This window comes from Ursus americanus, chromosome 8, assembly GCF_024610735.1.
Source record: "Ursus americanus isolate L20-20 chromosome 8, mUrsAme1.1.p, whole genome shotgun sequence".
Lineage (NCBI taxonomy): Eukaryota > Metazoa > Chordata > Mammalia > Carnivora > Ursidae > Ursus > Ursus americanus.
In genome coordinates, this window is record NC_142134.1 from 22,548,048 (window position 1) to 22,567,357 (window position 19,310).

Below are 19,310 nucleotides of genomic sequence, written 5' to 3' on the forward strand. Positions count from 1 at the left end.
AGTGTTTTGGACTCACAGTCACAAGGTGACATTCTGCCCATCCCTACTCAGTGGATGGCCCACAGGCCTTCCCAATTTGAATCCTGAGTACTATTTGCCTCCCCAGTGTCTCCTTTGCATAAGTTGTTATACAAGAAATCAGGGCCCTGCTATGGAGGTGAAGTTCCACAAGGACAGAACAGGTAGTGAATGACCTCAAGTATTTTATTACCCACATAGGAGTAGTCCTCTGCATTCTGATGTTAGTGTCCAAATCTCATGGATTGAGAAGTGAAATACATACAGTGCTTTGATCTTGGGCTGTTGAGTCAAAAAGACTTGGGTATCCAGATCTGCCATTTAACCATTTCAGGACCTTGAACAAAGGTTGACCTCTCTGAATCTTATTTTACCCTTTTGTAAAAACAAGGGTAATCACAATTCCTGCTTCAAAAAATATTAAGGATTAAATGAGATCGTGTGTATAAAATGCTACACAGGGCATGGCGCCAAACAGGCACTCAATTAATGGTGACTTGTTTTCATCATGATTATTGATTTTGAAGCTGAACAGAGAAGCATAACTTCTCACAGAGTAAGAATAGATTCTCTACAGGGAATATTCTTCCAAGTGCTCTTCCCACCAGCTTGTCTTTTCCCAGCTCAGCTTTTGCCCTCTCTTCTTTTAGCTGTCAAGAGTGACCAGGACAGATTTTGGATATAAGGAGAGGTTTTGTATGTCACAGCTGTCCTGCCAACACTGTTAGTTGGAAGGAGCATGCCAAGCTTGTGCCTCTCAGTTCAGTTAATCAGGTTATACTGGATTTCACAAAGTGAAAGGTTCTGAGGCAATAGGCAGAGCAGAGTATTGATCATCAAACAAGTCCTCTAGTTAGATGTGTTCCTTCACATTCCTGCATCCTCACCCCTGCCCCAATATAAGTAGTCTGTATACTTGGTGCTTTGTACAGGGTAAAGCCTGAAATTCATGAGAAGAAGTTTCACTTTATTCTTGATGATCGTTGGATAGTGTGAGACCCTGGTCTGTTTATGATGTGTAAAAATGGGAAAATGAGAACCATGGTGATTCCTACAAATTCAGTAAGTTAGAGTTATACATTAATGCTTATTAATAAGGAATCTGAACCAGTGAATGTCAAAGACCTTAATTCAAACAAAAAGATTAGATTTTGTAAGAGAAATGCAAGAGAATTTTAAACAGTAAGTAATCAGATGAGTTCTATCCACAGCTAGGGAAACATCTCACAAAATGAAGGAGCTAGAAGGGACTTGCAGCAGCATTTAGTCCATCTCCCTTGTTTTGTAGATGAAGAAACTGAGCCAGAGAGGTTAAGTGACTTGCTTATGATCACAAAGCTAATTTGTTGCTGAGGGGGAGAGTGGAGGGACAGTGAACCTCTTGACTCCTGGTTGGTGTGGTACACTCTGCACTAACCTGTGCTGTTAAAGCTACTTAAACTCAAACCAGTCAGGCATTTAGTGAGCAAATAGTACTGCTGTTAAAAGTAACCTATTGTACCTAAAAAGGAGGAACTCATGCCACCTAGGAACTAGTTTGGTTTCACACAACCACAGCAAAGCTGTTCTAGCATGCCTATCTTAAAGGACATTTCCAGTGGAACAGTTTGTATTTATTCTGCTTCTCTCGAGTCTGTTTAGCTTTGCTTTTAATGAGTACTAAAAAGGTATTTTAAGTTTGTGCCTAACCTTAAACTTAGCATGTTTTCAGATACCTGTTTTGAACATGAAAGTATGGTAGCTCACATTTAGTTTAATCTGCACAATCATTTCTGTAGACATTTAGCTTCTAATCTGAGCAAGGCGCTCTGCTTGGGACAGTGGTATCATAAAAATGGATGGTGCCAGCCATCAGGGAGTTGATAGGCTGGAGGATGAGATGAAATTTATACATAAATAACTCAGATAAGGAAGGAAATGGTAAATATGACAATAGAGGTAAGCACCAAAAAAGCTCTAAGATCTCAGGGTTGGTGGAGACGTGGAAGAACCTAAAGATCAATTAAACTAAGTGAGATATCGTATTTACAAAAGCAAAGATGGGGTTAAGGGCTTAAAGTAGCAAGTGTTAGCTAACTGCCCCCGAAACGGCCCCTAACCTTCTAAATGCTGATGGTGAGGAAGTCAATATGAATCTGAGATGCATGTCTGTTTGTTTTCCAGTTTGTTTATTTTATCTAATGAGACAGTAAACATCTGGAGTCATTTGCTGGGTTTTTTTCTCTTCTTTACCCTGGGAATATATGACATGACATCAGTATTACCTTCGGCAAGTGCGTCCAGAGAAGATTTTGTAATTTGTTCTATTTGTCTTTTCTGCTTCCAGGTAAGTCATTTCACAAACATTATTATTGGTAAAGAGAACTTTAATCAGACAAGCTTGGGCAGGCGATCTTACGTCACAGCCACCACTTGCTTTAAAGAGTCCCAAAATAACATATAGGTTAGCTAATTCATAATTTAAGCAGCAAAAATGTTTTTATGAGAGTATATTTGGACTTTACTGTTAGAGTATACTTGAAGTCCAATAGATTCTTAAGATTGAGAAAATGCCTTTCCTTTTCTCCTTCCCTTTTTAGAGATTTCTATTTTAAGATTTAATATAAGGATAGGAACCTCTGTACTCTATTTTCTGGCTGAGATAGAACACCAGTTACTGCTTAAAACTTTTTTCAGAAGATTTCCCATCTTTTTCCTATTTATATGTCTGTGATTTCTGTATTTCTTTCCATGCTGTCTTAATTTTAATGTCTTGTTTTGCTAGTAATGATCTTTTCTATTGCTTTAATGTTTATTTCCTTTGGTCTTTTTACGCTTGCCTGGTTTCAAATACTTTCAGTTTCTCCTTTCTACCTCTTATATTTGTTAGTTCCCCAGCACTTTCATTTTTCTTCAAGGATCTGTAAAATTCCCTTAAAAGTTATATGTAATAGTTTTAAAAACAAATAATTCTAAAGAAGAAAACAAATGTGGACTGAAATCCTGCTGACATTTTCAAAATTAAGAAAAAATGCAGAGAGTACAGAAAAACATAAAAATTAAAAGCTATCACCCCCCCCTTCCTCCAAATATAGGCCAGCACTCCCTGAAGTTCACCTGTGGCTACCATTTGAAAGGTGCACAGATGTTGCTTTCATGATACATCACTTAATTTCAGACCTTTATCATTCAACTGAAGTTAAAACTTCAGAGTTAAATAACTAAAAACACATTGGGAACGTCTCCCTTCCCCTTTTTTCCTAATTCTGGTTTCTGGAATAATGTTTTAAATTTCATTGAGGGAAAGAATACTCTTGTATTTTTATTATTATTATTATTTGAAAATTATTTTTTCTTTAAGTATTTTTAAAGTATACTCATTTTGTCCTGATTGCAGCCTAAACATCTCTTAGAATCCATCTCTAGTTTTAAAATAGAAATTAATCAGTTTCTTTATAGTTTAATTTTTAGATGTATCTTATAGACGAAGATGCTCTTAATAACCATTAATAAGCAAAACTGGTTTATACTCTACTGTTAATTATATGGATAGTATCTACTTTGAAAATCCCACGTTTTCCTCTACCCCGAGGCCTGCCCTTTATTCCTTCACCATCCAGCCACAACTGACATCAGTTCAGGGAGAGCATATTAATCTTCATATTGTCTTAAGAAAACATTGCATTGCAGGACTGAAAAACTGAAATAATTACAACTGCCAATGAAGAAAAACCCAAAATGTTACAGTGACTTGCTCAGGATTATTCAGCAGGACAGTACAATCCCGTGCTAGCTGCTAGTGCAGTGATCTTTGTTATACACTGTACAAGTTGCCAAAGGCATCAAGATGCTAATCACAGCTAAAGACAGCAGATCTTCCCTACTGAACACTGCCATCTCTGTTGTTTTTATTTTTATGAAATTAAATTTATAACTTGTTGGCTCAATTTTCTCAAATTCTTAGAGTCAGCAGGGAGCATGATAAACCACAGATTAAGACTGGTTTACATTTAGGGGCACCTGGGTGGCTCAGTTAGTTAAGCGTCTGACTCTTCATTACTGCTCAGGTCATGATCTCATGGTCTTGGGACCGAACGCCACGTTGGGTATCCGTGCTACGTGTAGAGCCTGCTTAGGATTCTCTCTCTCTCTCTCCCTCTCTCCCTCTGTAAAAAAGAAAAAAAAAAAAAAGATGGATTTACATTTAATTTTTAAAAGGCATAACATTTTTTCTCTTTCACTTCTACCATTTTATATGCTTAGTACTTTCCCACCAAGTAGATTAAGAGTACATTCTGAGTAGTAGAATGTAATTTCAGGGCCTTTGAACTTTCCCAGAGGTCTTTCTATCTTAGGGAAGAGTAGAATCCAGGAATGCCTTTCCCTAAATTCAGTTCATTTGCATTAAGTTCCACGATCTCCATCCAGGCACTCAGCTAGGCATCGTGAATACAGTGCTGAACAAAATCAACCTGTCATAAAGATCAAGTCACCCAGGTAGGAGGGCGGGAGGGAGAGTGAGGCAGGGATTTAAGCAGATAAAAGTAATTTGTGTAAAGGCCCAGAAGCAAGAGACAGTTCAACACTTCCTGGACATGTAGGGGTTGGCCTTTGTGCTTGGCTCGTGGGAGAATGGAGAAAGATGAGGCTGGAGGGAGGCAGGAGCCAGATCCTAAAGTATTTGGTTATCATGCCAAGGAGATGAGATATAGGATGTCACACTCTAATTTTCTGTCTACGTTGATGGAGTAAGATAATCCACAGAAGGAAGCTTTCCAGAAAACTGAAACCAAACTCAATTTGCCAGATAATTTTTCAGTCAGTTTTTTTAAAGAATTCTAATAATAACACATTTCTTTAAAACAGAACATACTAAGCATAGGTTTACTTTTTAAAAACTCAGTGTTCTCTGTTAACACTATATATTTTAATTTCCTTTTGAAAATTGTCATTTTTCTCTTTATTTTCCTTTTCATAATGAAATTAGCTTTACTGTTGTTTCTTACTATTACTATAAAATAGACTCATGTAGGAATTCAAACAAACAAAAAAGCGTATGGAAGAAAGAAAAGCCATTTGAATTTCCACTTTCCAGAGATAGCCACATTTGAAATTTGTGTATGCATAGCTGCCTCCCCCTTACCTGCCGATCTCCTGAGCTATGATCATCTCTGCTTACTGTTTTGTGTCAGTCAGCATTGTGACAATGAGATCTTTCCTTGTCAACGAGAATACACACCTTCGTGTCCTCTGGATTTACTGTGTTTAATCTCAAGGATAATCTGACAAACAAATAACCAAGCCTCTGAAGTTTATGTTTAATTGGGTCAGTGAACTCTGACTTGTGGCTTCATAGCCAAAGCCACGGACTGATGAAGATTTTAGACTATGAATGAACAAATGACATTGTGGCTAGGTACATTGTTTTGAATATTGATATTGAAGCTGTGGGACCTGATTAGGTTTGTTTAATGACCAGACTACAGACTGGCTAGCTGACCATTTTTCTGCCTGAGCAGTTGCTTACAAAATATTGATCATTTTGACCTACTTCATATCATTTATCTGTGTTTCGTATCATTTATCTGTGCCATTTGCTGCACCCCCGCCATCACTGGCTTACTAGAGGCTCTTGTCATTGCTCTCCAGGGCTACTTTTGTAACCTCCCATCTTAGCCTTTCCATTAAGGCTGCACTTAAAATCTTCAGTAGTATCACACCTTGCCCATAATTTTGACGTTAAAACTCTCTGAGGTATAGGACTTGTCATAATTGTATTATGAATTTCCTGTGACATTCCTAAATGGTTCTGTGTTTCTCAGTACACTGCTTTTCCTGTGGACCCTCCAATAAATATGTTGTCACCTTTATTTATATTCTTGATGAGTGCTGGAACAACCTTTTAAGATCCAGCCAGGTGGCAGCCCTTCTGTGAAGCTCTTCTCCCCACCACTTCACCCACCAAACAAATGCACACATATACCCACAAACCAGTCCCTTCCCCCCTCTATTTTCTCACTGTGACTTCTTACATCCCCACTTGTTTGTCCACTTGTTTCGGGAATATATTTCAGACAGTAGAGGTCACATCCTTGTATCCCCAGGGTATGACACACAGCAGGTATTTAATGGCTGGAGGGAGGTCAGCCATGGAAACCTTGTCAATCTTCAGAGCAGCTGCTTGAATCAGATTAGCTTTGCTCTCAGTTTGGCAGCATATAAAGTCAGCATAAGTCACAATTATTTTTTCTTGGACACAACAAAGCTGTGTTTAACTCACGACCCAAAAGTAAACTCTATACAATGAAATCTCATACAGACATAGCGTCTTAAGTGTGAAAAGAAAAATTGTACAACAGAATGTATTATGTGATTCCATTTGATTAAAAAGTACGTATCGTGTGTCTGTGTACATGTGGACTTATATATCATAGGTGTTTGATACATTCCTTTTAGATTATCTAGAAGGACACGTAACAAATGTTATCAGGAGCTACTGCTGAGGAATAGATTAAGTGGGAGGAGCTTTTGTTTTTACATTAAATAATTCTGTGTTCTTCGATTAATTTTTTAAGGACATGGATTACTTCTGGTGGGTACTTTTTTAAAAGGAAACTCATTTGTGAATCCAAATAAGCCTCGATTAACATTTGGAAACATTAACATTATATAATTTTCAACTGCTGTGCTACTCACTCAAAATTTTTATATTATAAAATATCTACCATTTTAAATTTCTTTCTTTACTACTGTTACCCTATTTTACCCATAAGGAACCTGAGACCTGGAGAAATGAGATGGCTTGCCCTGTGGCACAAAGCCAGAATCCAGGTTCAAGTCTATTTGGCCAGAAAGCCTGGGCTTGACCTAACCACTTCCCTGAACATCACACATGAGTTGCTTTAATTTCTTTTTGTTTCACTTTGCTAAGATTTGTTTTATTTTCCGTAGGTCTGTATGCTTTGCTCTGTGGGCTATCATCTTTTTTCCTGCCATCGATCAGAAAAAACCTGTCGAAGATGGATGGCACTAGATTATGCAGGAATTTCTATTGGAATACTGGGATGCTATGTCTCCGGGGTATTTTATGCATTTTATTGTAATAACGTAAGTAACTTAAAACATTTTACCTTCTACCTTTCACATAGGTCTTGGGCTTTCTTGCCATGGTTCCTTTGAACTTCGGAATAAACACATAATTAACTTATAAAGGAAATAAGAGTCTTGTGTATGTATAAACTCATTTTTCAAAAGTGCCCTGTGATCTCTAATATCTGTTACCAGATCCATACTCATTTTACTAATTTTCCATTGAAATAAATATTTAAAGATATTTTCTTAAAACGGATGTAAACACTAAATTATTAACGTTTCCACTAAATCCATATAGCTACATGAGTCCTCACATTGCATATCTTTTATTTTTATGTTTATAGTGCTGAAGTTAAAGTTAGCACTTGATAAAATTATGATGCTGGCTGCTGCTTTCCATTTTCCCTGATCCTTTACTCCTCTCTCAGTGAAAAAAATAAAGGATCTGTTTGTAAGCATGTTGAACCAATTCTTCATAAGAAATATGTTTTCCTTTCTTTGGTCTTATATTTGGAGGTAAGCGTAGAGACAGACCAGTTGGGTGGCGAGTGACTTTAACAAATACGTATCTGAGTTCAAGATCAGCTCTATTTTCTGACTCTGATGTCACAAAAGTCAGTTGTTGCCTTGTGCAAAGCAGCGTTTGAAACACTGCTATTGAATTGTGTAGCACCTGACTTAAAAATATTGGCCCGCCAAGCTAGTGAGTATGGCCTTCTGTCTCATCACCTCATGCCCCAGCCAGGAGGCAGACTGCATCTCCCACTGGGCTCAGTGCATCTCAAGCCCTCCCATTCAGGAAGTCCTCATCAGCTCTATTCTCTCTTCCTCCTGCTCTCCTACCTCACTGTTTTCTTTTTCTTTCGTCCCTTAGTTCCCTCCCTTTCAGAGCCAGGACAGAGCTGCACAGGGGCAGTATCCATACTAGGTACTTGTAGTCCTGTTCACAAAGGGCTAGAGCCTGTCCTCTCCACAAGCCCTCCGCATGTAGCAGGTGCTCCGAGCCATACTCCCCAACCTTCACATACCGGGAAGATTGGCTGTAGCACAGGATTCCTCTGCCTTGGGAATTCTTAAGTAGGACCTTTGTCTCTGCACAATAACAGAGATAACTGCCAGTAAAGGTAAAGTGTAAAACTAGCAAAGAGAAAAATCCTAAGTTTGGTTTGAAGTAAGAGAATTTTTGATTGTAGACACTTACATATGAGCCATTTACTTTTTAGGCCTAATTACTTTAGAACATAAGCATTTAATTAAATATATAAGCAGTTAACCTTGTAAATTGATTTGATTTTAGTAATAAATTGTTCATATCTGCTCAGCTTTCACTTACTCATTTTGCATGAAACCATTTATATCTTTTTGAAAATTTGGAATAAGCTGATAACTAGGAGCTTGTGAGTGCAGTCATTGTCATATTTGAATTGTTTTACTTATTCTTTCTTCCTCTGAAAGCTAACCTGTTTTCTGTTTACATTTTCCTAAACATACCTGATAATTCAAGAGAGTAGTGAGACACTTCTTATAAATCTCTTTTTAGAAAAGCTAGGCTCCCAGAAGAAAAGAGAACCACTGCAGCTAATGATCATTTAAAGGAAAAATTGTTTTCTTTCCGCTGGTACCCAGTCATTTCCAAATATTCAGTTGCTATGGTGGGTCTTTATCTTTTAAGGAACACAGGCTGCTTTGAGAACGAGGTTGAGAACTCTGGACCCTCCATCCAGAGGGTGTACATTTGGGCACAGACTAACCAAACAATTTGACGTGTGATTTCAGGAAGCTAATAGCCCCACAGAAGTCCTTAGAGCCCAGCTGAAGAGCTCCGCTGTATGTAAGGCTAACTTTTGAGCTTCAGCTGCTCATTTAGATACCTAAATATTCTGTAAGCCCTTCAAACGTCACATATTTTAAATGCACATTTCATGCTTTCCCATTCGCTCTCCCCCACCCACACATGACACCTGGATTATCTTTGCTCATTTGCTTCATTAGTAGAAGCCATTTGCATGGCCTTTCGTACTGGAAGCAGTCTTCGCCATCCTCTTCTCACGCATTCAGTCAACCATTAAGATTTGAGTTTATTTTTAAAAAGTCTCCCGAATCTGCTGCTCACGTCTGTGTCTTCCTTGTTCAACGAGGGTCGAAGCCTCCATCCCCTTCTTTGAGTCAATTCTAATATCTCCTAGCTGGCTTCCCGTCACTGCTTTCTTTTCACACCGATGTCAGAGTTATCTAGTAAGTCAGTTTGAAAAGCAGGCCTGTCATCTTATTCTTAAAGAACCTGCTATTCCCCCAGTGCCACCATGTTAAAGTTCCAAGTCCTTAGCCTGACAGGACGCCTGCCTTTCAGCCTCCCTTCTCAGAACCTTCCCACTGTGTGTGCTGTTCCTTTTCCTTGAGAACTCCCTCTTCCCACACAATCATATATATTCCTTAAGATCATCTGCTTAGATACCATCTCCTTTGTGAAGCATTTATTAGCTACTCCAGGTAGCAAACGCCCCCCCCCCCCCAGCCCTTGGCTCTACAACATTCTGTTCACAGCTCAGTTACAGTATTTACCATTGGATTGTAATCATTTGCTTATGTCTGCCCCTCCCATAGTCTATGAGCTCACCCACTGGGAGAGTCGGTGTCATAGTCAGCTTTGTTTCTACAGGACTTAAATTGTCCCTGGCACATAATAGGTACTCAGAAAAAGCTTTTGTGTGAATAAATGTGGTTTCTACCAGCTCACTGTCATCCTAAGAAACCTAACAGTTGTATGGAACATGCAGTGTTTTAAAGAAGGAAGTTAATTATGTTTAGAAATGAAAAAACCACATAAGTTTGGAACGTATAGTGTAAAGCCAGAATTGCTCTTTTCCTTCTCTTATTTTTAGTAACAATTACAATTGGATTTCCTTTACTTATAGTATTGGCGTCAAGTGTACTTGATCACAGTGCTTGCTATGATCCTGGCAGTGTTCTTTGCGCAGATCCATCCCAATTACCTCACCCAGCAGTGGCAGAGGCTCCGCTCTATCATCTTCTGTTCCGTGTCGGGATACGGAGTGATCCCCACCCTTCACTGGGTTTGGCTCAATGGAGGAATCGGTGCTCCTATTGTACAGGTAGATTGAATGTAGTCAATATTTCTCTCATTTTTTTTGTCCTTTCAGTTTTATTCATTTTGGGTAAAGTACTGTAATCAGACCAGGTAGGTGGGTCTCTGTCATTTGAGAAAACACTTATAATTGCATATTAATGCCATAATGTTCACATCAATATAAATAAGCATGCCTTGCAGGAAGAAGTGTAACTACTGTTTTTTTCCCGAGATGTCTTTCTGCAAATGATACGTTCTTAATTCTCCTTCTTCTACCCTGAATGTATAAATACCCAAGTCCTTATCAGTGGAGGAGAACTTCCACATTTCCAGCTTTGTTAGCTATGGCAAGGATAATGCCAGTGATAACACAAATATGGAACTAGGAGTAATTGATTGATTTTTATGGAGAAAAAGGAGCTGGGAAAGATTTTTCCTTGGGCCTGTAGAGTTTGAGGCACCAGTGGGATGTAAAGGTGGAGATGGAGTTGGATTTAGGTCACAGTTTGAGACTAGTGATCAAGATTTGAAAATAGTTATTGGTAGCTGGAGCCATGAGAGCATGTCCCACCAACCAAGGACAATATACTCGGAAGTAAAAGAAGAGCTTTTAGAGTAAGGTATTATGGGGCAAGTCGGAGTGCATTTAGGAGGTAGCTCAGTGAGAACACCTCAGTATACTTGAGAAGGGGATTAGAAATAAGACTTAAGATCTCAGAGATCCATATAAGAATGCTTTAAGGATGCACTTGAGAGTAAACTTACAAATTTTTAACATCAGTAAATATGCCAGGAAATTTAGCAGAAATAATATACACTTGTTGCAACGGGACCTTTGTCTGGAATATGGGGATTTAAATGCAGGTTTTATTCAAAAGGATCATATTTTTTTAGAAGACGGGAGAACTAATAGTAAGCTTATATGTACTTGCATGAAGTTGGCAACAGCATGGTGGAAAGCGTTTGGGTATAAAACTAGGAAGAAAAGAAATTCTGTGATATAGCAAATTGAGCGATATGATTTGACCACTTTGTCAACTTGAGAACAGGGTGATGCTTTCTTCATAAGAATAAGAAATTGGGAGAAAGTGAGACAGTAGTGATGAGGAACTTAGTGATCCTGATATCTGAAAACATAATTTCTCTACCAATTTTAATTCCCTGAGTATAAGTTAAAGAAAATACAATGGTGAAACACAACTCTAGATTTAATTCTAACCGGAAATGAATAACTGGTTATTGACATAGAAGGAACCGAAATTTGAGACGAAGTGAACACATCCCTTTTAAGCTTCTAATGATAAAGAGAACCAGACCTATTAAACCAGATTTTTGAGAAATTCAGAAAAATATGGGAGCTTTCCTGCATTCAGAAATCTTACAATAGAAATATGGTTTAGGAAAATAGTGGTTCTGAAAGATGGAAATCTAATGTGATCACAGATCATTCCAATGAAGAAGCAGAGGGAGACTTCCCGAGAAATTCTCCAATAAGCTGTAATTTTTAAAAGATAGGGAAAGAGAAAGAGACTTAATTGAAGATGAAAAGTTCCAGAAGGGCTAATCCTGGGAAGCAGGGTGCGGTTGTGTTCTAGAATGAGAAATCTCATGTTCATTAGTCTAAGAATGTAGAATTTCAGGAGGGCCATAATAATTCTCAAATATTTGTAGAGAGAAGTAATCTGTCTTTATTTCTTAAATGGCTTCTTGGTGAATTAGGTATATAACCAGAATTAGGAACAATATGTACAAATTTTAGCTGGCTAATTTTCTTAGGGCAAGGAAAAGCTTTCCAATTAGAGCTGAGAGATGGACTGCTTCATATAGTAGTATTCAAGAAGACCATTTATCTGGGTTGGTGGACAGATTTCATTGTTGGGCCAAACCTCTTTTTTTTAATAGATTTTATTTATTTATTTGAGAGAGAGAGTGAGCACAAGCAGGGGCAGCAGCAGAGGGAGAGGGAGAAGTAGGCTGCCCGCTGAACGGGGAGCCTGACGTAGGGCTCGGTCCCAGGACCCCAGCATCATGACCTAAGCCAAAGGCAGATGCTTAACCGACTGAGCCACCCAGGTGCTCCCAACCTCTTGTGTCTTTTCTAGCTACAAGTCCCTTATCTTCAGTTTTTTTGCTTATTCAGCTAACTCCGTTCCCCATATGCATTCCGCCCATGCATCTATGTTATAGTTGGAGTTGGGTGTCCTTAGGACCTTCAACCATGTTAAAGTTCTAGCTCCTTTAGTACTCTTGCCTTTAGAGTACTCTGTTCCACTCCTGTGGGCCATTTCCTTCAGAGAGGAAGAAGGAAAGAAAGATTCCCAAGTAGACTCTGTGATGAGCATGGAGCCTGACAGGAGCTCGATCTCACAACTCGGAGATCATGACCTGAGCCAAAACCAAGAGTCAGACACTTCACCGACTGAGCCAGCCAGGCATCCCTGTTTCCTACAGTATTGAGAGCAGGGTTTCTATAATTGGAGACTGTACAAAAGCAATTGAGATTTAACAAGGTTAAATTCCACCTATGAATTCTACCTAATCTGTGAATTAGATTCATAATAAATTAGGAATTCAGTCAGAGTAAAAAGATCTGTGAAAAAAATGTTTTGCGTTTCAGGACTTTGCACCCCGTGTAATTGTGATGTACGTGATTGCTCTTCTTGCTTTCCTGTTCTACATTTCCAAAGTTCCAGAACGGTACTTTCCAGGTAAGTATCACTTTTATAGTGATCTCGTGACTTTATTCTAAATATGGTGGAAGTGTATGCTTCAGAGTATCAAAAGTTAGATTTTTTTCAATATTATTGGTTATAGAATGGCTCTCCTATTGTCAAATGTTATCTAAAAGCTTAACTTTCAAAGGGCTTTCATAGACTTCCTTTCCTCCTCACCATGAGTTGAGTGAAGTAGATGAGGTCACCACCATTTCCCAGTTATAAGCTGGTGACAAAGCTGGGAATCTTCTCCTAACCACTGCTTTTTTTGTGGAATACTAATTATCAATTACCATTGACTTCTTTATATACCAACTCATCTTAAAAAATTATTTATATATAGAGAGATCCACAAAACAAGAAATAAGAGAGGAAAATAAGATAATGAAAAGAAGCCAGGGTTAGGATCACTTCACCATATGTCCATCATGAGGTTCTAAAAATAGGTAAAGACCGCCAATCTGCCTTTCAGCTTCCTGGTACCCTGTACTAAGGGGAAAAAAATATAAGTTAAGGGTCTTCACATCCGCAAGACATACACAAGCTAGTAACGCAATAGGACAGATTTCCCTGATTCTTCAGTCCAGAAAAAAATGACATTTGATAGAAAATAACTAAGAGGACACTAATAATGTTGTCCAAAACATGTATTTGCTTGTTTAGGAACGTAGGTCTGGAGTCAGACTGCTTGGGTTCAAATCCACATCACCCACTTACTAGCTACATGAGCTAAATAAGTTACTTGCACTTTTTCAGCTCATTTCCTCATCTGAGCATGGAGATAATACTTTTTCTCATGGCGTTATTGTGAGGATTACATGAGAAAATGTGCATGAACCATTTAGCAAGGTTCCTCACAAGTAGTAAGCACTCAATACATGTCAGCAGCTATTATTATGATGATGTCCCTCGACCTCAGTCCCATAAATGGGTAATGTGATTCAGTAAGGGACAGAATGACGTAAGTCCAGGTGAGTTTTGGTTTGAGTCAAGAACAGAGTTCATAGAGCAGTGATTTTTTTGGTTTGAGGAGCTAGAAGTAGGGCAGTGGTTCAAATTCAAACTGCAAACTTGTCCTTCCTTCCTGGGTTAAGAATCTCTTCCACAGTAAATTGAAGATAGGGTTATGCCACTCATGATGTATGTTGGGAAGAAAAAGGATGAGAAGCCCTGATCTAGAGAATGAATAGATCACAGAACCTCTGGCATTCTTCTGTGCACTCGTTTCTCACCAGTGAGTTTTGAGTAAGAGTGGAGTAGAAAGAACCACCTGAGTGTAAACACTAGGATTCAAGATAACTAGGACATGTCCCTTCATTGAAGACCACCCATCCTTTCAGGGAGGGCCAGAACTTTCCTCAGAAAACAGTTCTGGCAAAATACATTTTTATATCACTTTATTAATAATTCTTTTATTACTAATTTGTTCATGACAAGTACACATAGAAAATTGAACCATGAAATTTTTCTACACTACATAATTGTGGCCATAGTGTTTTTATGCCTTAAAATATTCGTATCAGAGGTTTCCAGTTGTCTAACATAGGATCCCTATAAAAGGTCAAATGTTATGTAACTTAACTTTTCTCCCAGATGAGCTTGACCTGAACCGTGCCCCGTGTAGCAGAGTGTGTGGTGGAGAACAGGCACAGTGGAGCAGCGGAGACATGGAGACCATACGAGATAAAAAGTCTTCACAGATAAAAGTGATAGTCTCAGATGCTCTTGAATGAGTGGCTTAGAAACCTTGTCTCACCAGTCCCCATTTATGACCTGGCTGTAGAGAGAGACCTGCAGTGGTGAGAATAGTGGGTGAATGCTGTGAAATCAACAAATTGACACCCAAGAACTTACTTTCAGCTCAGTTACATTTTTAAAAATACAGAAACAGCACAATGATATTTGATGGGGTCCAAAGATCCTCAAAGGTGTCCATGGGCAGAATTAAGTGGATCTATGATACTTGTATGACAATATAATCAGTTTTCTTTGTAACCCTCTGTACTTCGTGCTTTTGAAAATGAGTCTGTGGGTTTCACTAGACTGTCAAAGTGTGCTGTGGGACCGAAAAAAGGCAAGGAACCCCTACAGAAAGGATTGTGCGGACTTATACTTTAAAATCTACATACCATACTGTTTCTCTTGGTAAGAAAAGACAGGGACAGTGGTTGGAGAATATTTACATTACATGGCCATAGAAGCACCATGAGTAAGGAAAAGAGATGTACATTTAAATTTCTATAGCTCTGTATTTTATTTTGTTCTTTTTCAAGCAGCTTCCCACATGTTAATTATTTAATCTCCTTGGAATTTAAACTTTAAGCACAAAGAGAAATAGTTCTAAATTGTACATGAACTAATCAGCCTTAGTTAATGAAGGCATACTAATTACATTTTGTGTATTAGTCCATGGCATATATATCCAGACAGATAAGACAGGAGACAGGGAAGACAGAAGATCGAATTCCTGAGATTAACCAAATTAGATTTGGAAGACACACTTGGAATAGTATTTCTAAAATCCAGCGTCCTTAAAAAATTAGACCCAAATATGAATTCATCCTTTTTAAAAAAACATGTGGGTTTGAATGAATCTCCTGTCAGTCTCCAGGTGCTCTGACACTGCCAAAATCTCTTTGCTGCTAAGCTGTATTTCCAAGGCCAGAGATAAAAATATATTTTTATTTTAACATCAAAATATTACAATCAATATCCTTTTCTCTCTGCCTTCCCTTCTAGGACAACTAAACTACCTCGGATCAAGCCACCAGATATGGCATATCCTTGCAGTAGTGATGTTATATTGGTGGCATCAGTCAACAGTGTATGTCATGCAGTACAGACACAGCAAGCCTTGCCCTGACTATGTTTCACATTTGTGAATTCAGGTATGGCCACCTGGTGTATTCAGTTGTTAAGCAATATGTAATGGGGAGTTGTATACCCCACTATTTCTAAGATTCACATTAGATTTTCCCTTTTCCCTCCTATTTAATATATCATGAGTAATACTTTATAAAAATGGAAAAATATGCTTGGGGATCTGTAATAACTGCTTTACGGCCCTTAAAACTACTAATTTGCTGCTTGTACAGAAAGTGAAAATTAGTTGACATTTTTAAGAAACATCTGAATAACAGTGAATGTGAAACCGGTGTAGAAATAGTATTTGTTTTACTTAACACCAGCTTAATTTCCTTAGGAAGGGCTTACCTCCATTATAAAATGGAGTCATCCTGTGTGATTCCTTTAATAGAAGATATTTACAGTAGTTGATCAAGTTGAAGTGCCTCATCAAGGCCACGGTTGCAATAGCCTGTGCTTAACACAGCTAGGAGAGTGGTCCTGAGTAGTGCCTAGCCTTTAAATACATGGTTTGTGAGAAACTGGCACTTAAGATATGATTGCCTTTAGCTACAGGCTCTCTTCTCCTTAGGAACACTGGATTTTTTAGTTTGCTAGCACAAAAACTTTAAACCTTTCCTCCTTTAAGTTGAGAGAGGCATTAAGACGAAAAGAACTTGTGTCGTTATTTCCCATCAGATAAGAACCACATTAAAAACTGCTTATATGATCAGGCAACAAATTCTGTGGTCTAATAACCAAGGCATTCACATTTAAGCTTTTTAATTTCAAAGAATATTACTTAGTTCCATATAATAATTGCACTCTTGCCAGTGGATTACAGATTTTTGGTTCCAAAATTCCTGTAGCAAAATAGAGAGTTTCACCTCTCTGAATTTGCACTCCTAAATTTCCTGATGGATGGGGGTTCCCAGTTATATGGGTGCTACTTTCAAGGCCACAGAGTCCAGATGGCCCAGGGTTGACCCTGAAGTAAACCTTAAGCCTTAGAACAAAGTCATGCAGATGCCCCAGTCGATGACAGGATTATTCACCTGTACTCTAGTCTTTCCCTGTTTATGCATGTGTTAGCATTTTTGACAACTCAGAGTATATTGATACACACTATCTAATATTTGGGCCTGAAGCATTACTGTTTATTGTATATATCTAAGAAATAGATCTCACTGCCCTAGCATACAATGCTTTTCTTGTTCTTTGGTCTTTTCATATGTATAAATCAAATCCCTCTTGAAGCAGTCACTCACAAAACATGTTCATTGGAATATAAAATATTATCCAAATTTCTTAATGGGTTGACATGAGCTGTTTTAAATACTGGTGTATCTTCAGAAAATTGTAATTACTAAATATCAGGACAAGTGTTGAGTGATCGTGAAGCTTGTTTCCACCTTGCCATTTATACATCTCGTATTAGGAATGTTACTTTAATGTGCCTCAGTTTATGCATCTGTAAAATTTTCTGTTTCTTTTCAGTATAGTGTTTTTGGAATATAAATTCCCCATGCTAGCATCTCAGCATGGAGAATCCTCCCAATAGGCTAAGGGCGCTGTATTGTACCCATTATGATGATGGAACACACTACTTTGAAAATGGCTACTTTGCCTCCTAAGGCCACAAATTGGATCCATATGCTGAGTGATAAAAAGACTTGCTGTAATGATAATAGGATATATTTTCCCCTTTCCCCCCAAACCTTATGGGTTTAACATGATATTATTGATTTTAAATAGATATTTTGTCATTTTAGCCAAATAAAATACAGTGAGAGTAGTTCTAATTAATTTAAAAATAGAAAAGTCTAGTTATTTTAGGCCTGGTACCATTTTTACTATAAAATCTTCTCAAAATAAAAAGATTCAACTTTTAAAGTTCTATTTTCTCTTAATTTTTAAAAAACATTCCTGGTTTTTTGTTAGAGTGTATGAGTTATTTAATATTTGCCATCTGAATTAATGATACTGTTTTTTTTTTTTAATTTAAAAGGCATACAAGTCTGACTGTAGGGAGAATTATACCATGTGAACATTTCATCTTTTTATGAAAATGTTAAATATTGTAAGAGATCTGTCCTCTCTCATTTTCATCTTCACTATGATATATTTTATTATAAAGTAGGGAATAAGTGAATGAATGTGGATTGCTGTCAACTATAAACACTTCTGTATGTCAGCATTTATTGACCACCTACTGTGTGCATACCACTACTGGCAAATTTTTTAAGACATTGCTAACATGAAAGAATATTTAAAAATTGCCTACAAATCTGAGCCTTGTAATAATGTATATTTAAGTTATTTTTGTTTTTATAGATTTATTAAAATAAGAGTAAAAGTACACTATTCAGCTACCATAGACTGGTTTTAATTTTACAATGTGTAAACTATAAAAGCTCTTTACCTACAGACTTTACACGTACATTTTAAAACTATCCATGGCTGTTTTAAATTGTCTATTGTGATTTATAAGGTTGTAGTTAACTCATTTGAGACAATTATCTTTCTATATAAAGCCATTTTCAAAAGATAGTGCTTGTCTTTTTTGTTATTACACTGAGTGCAATTCAGTAAGCTGCATGGCAAAATACGTGTGATGTAAATAAACTGGGTTTACTAAATATATTAAGTGCTGCCTGTCGTTCTTTATAACACATAACAGCTTCAAAATCATATTTTAGAATCTGGAATGAAGATTCAGGGAATCTCTGTCACATCCTTTGGCATCCTACCTGGACAAAGTAACCGATTTGAAGATTGTGATTGACGCATAAAGCTGTGCAACTCCATTTGGCAGGTACCTACCTAGAGCTATCCTTTGCCCTGTATTAAATGTCAAGGGGCAAAGCCTGCACCTCTGGATTCCTGCCAGTGGCTGAGCTGAGTAGATCTGTATCCACCTGCATCATCATTCTGGGTAATTCCAGCCCTGCCAAAATGCGTGAAGAATCAGCTCAGCTATCCGGGGAGGGACAGAAGTATCTTTTCCATGCATTATCACAGTTACTGTGTTTGTATTCAAAAGAGGTGCAGATGCTACTGGCTACCAATGTCCCCTGAAATTCTGTACCATACTTCCTGAGTAGGTAGTGAGATAATGACCCCAAACTGAAACTACCTTCACAGAAACATTTTCACAAGGGAGAGGTAATAGCAATAGGGGTCTCTTGTGAAAAGTGGAAATTCTATCCTTAGAGGGTACGAATGATAGCCATGAAAGCTCTAGTCCTGCTTTATAAGTCTGGGATCAAAAACACTATACAGAACATACATGTAATTTCAATAGTGCCAACCATCTGAAGTAAAAAGCAAACTGTGTTTGTGCAACATAAAACTTCAAAAGCTCATGCCTTTACTATAAGAATAATTATATCTTATGGATGATGGTAGAGCTGGACTTCCTTAAAAAGGGATTTGCTGTTCAAAATAAATAGCTCTAATTGCAGGATATTTTTTTCTCTAAAGAAGTTAACCATAACAATTTGAACAGTGGTATGTTCCACACTTTGTACCATTTACTAAGAAGACACAAAGCCCTTATTCTTCCATGTAACTTT

General features: G+C 37.8%; 1 protein-coding gene across 4 annotated transcripts in view; it reads left to right on the forward strand.

The window, feature by feature from the left end:
- The window catches only part of PAQR3 (progestin and adipoQ receptor family member 3), a 34,258-nt gene that overhangs the window by 1,750 nt on the left and 13,198 nt on the right, over positions 1 to 19,310 (forward strand). Inside the window, exons 2-7 of one of the 4 annotated variants that reach the window (XR_015725433.1) lie at positions 2,182 to 2,344; positions 6,949 to 7,104; positions 10,005 to 10,202; positions 12,795 to 12,885; positions 15,631 to 15,779; positions 18,435 to 18,550. Coding sequence is in view for 3 of the 4 variants with exons in the window: in XM_045790266.2 (XP_045646222.1) it covers positions 2,182 to 2,344; positions 6,949 to 7,104; positions 10,005 to 10,202; positions 12,795 to 12,885; positions 15,631 to 15,773 (751 nt within the window). In the remaining variant the exon portion in view is untranslated. Of the gene's footprint in view, positions 1 to 2,181; positions 2,345 to 6,948; positions 7,105 to 10,004; positions 10,203 to 12,794; positions 12,886 to 15,630; positions 18,377 to 18,434; positions 18,551 to 19,310 lie in introns of those variants that run through there. The other 3 variants (XM_045790266.2, XM_045790254.2, XM_087864053.1) reach the window with 3 other exon arrangements.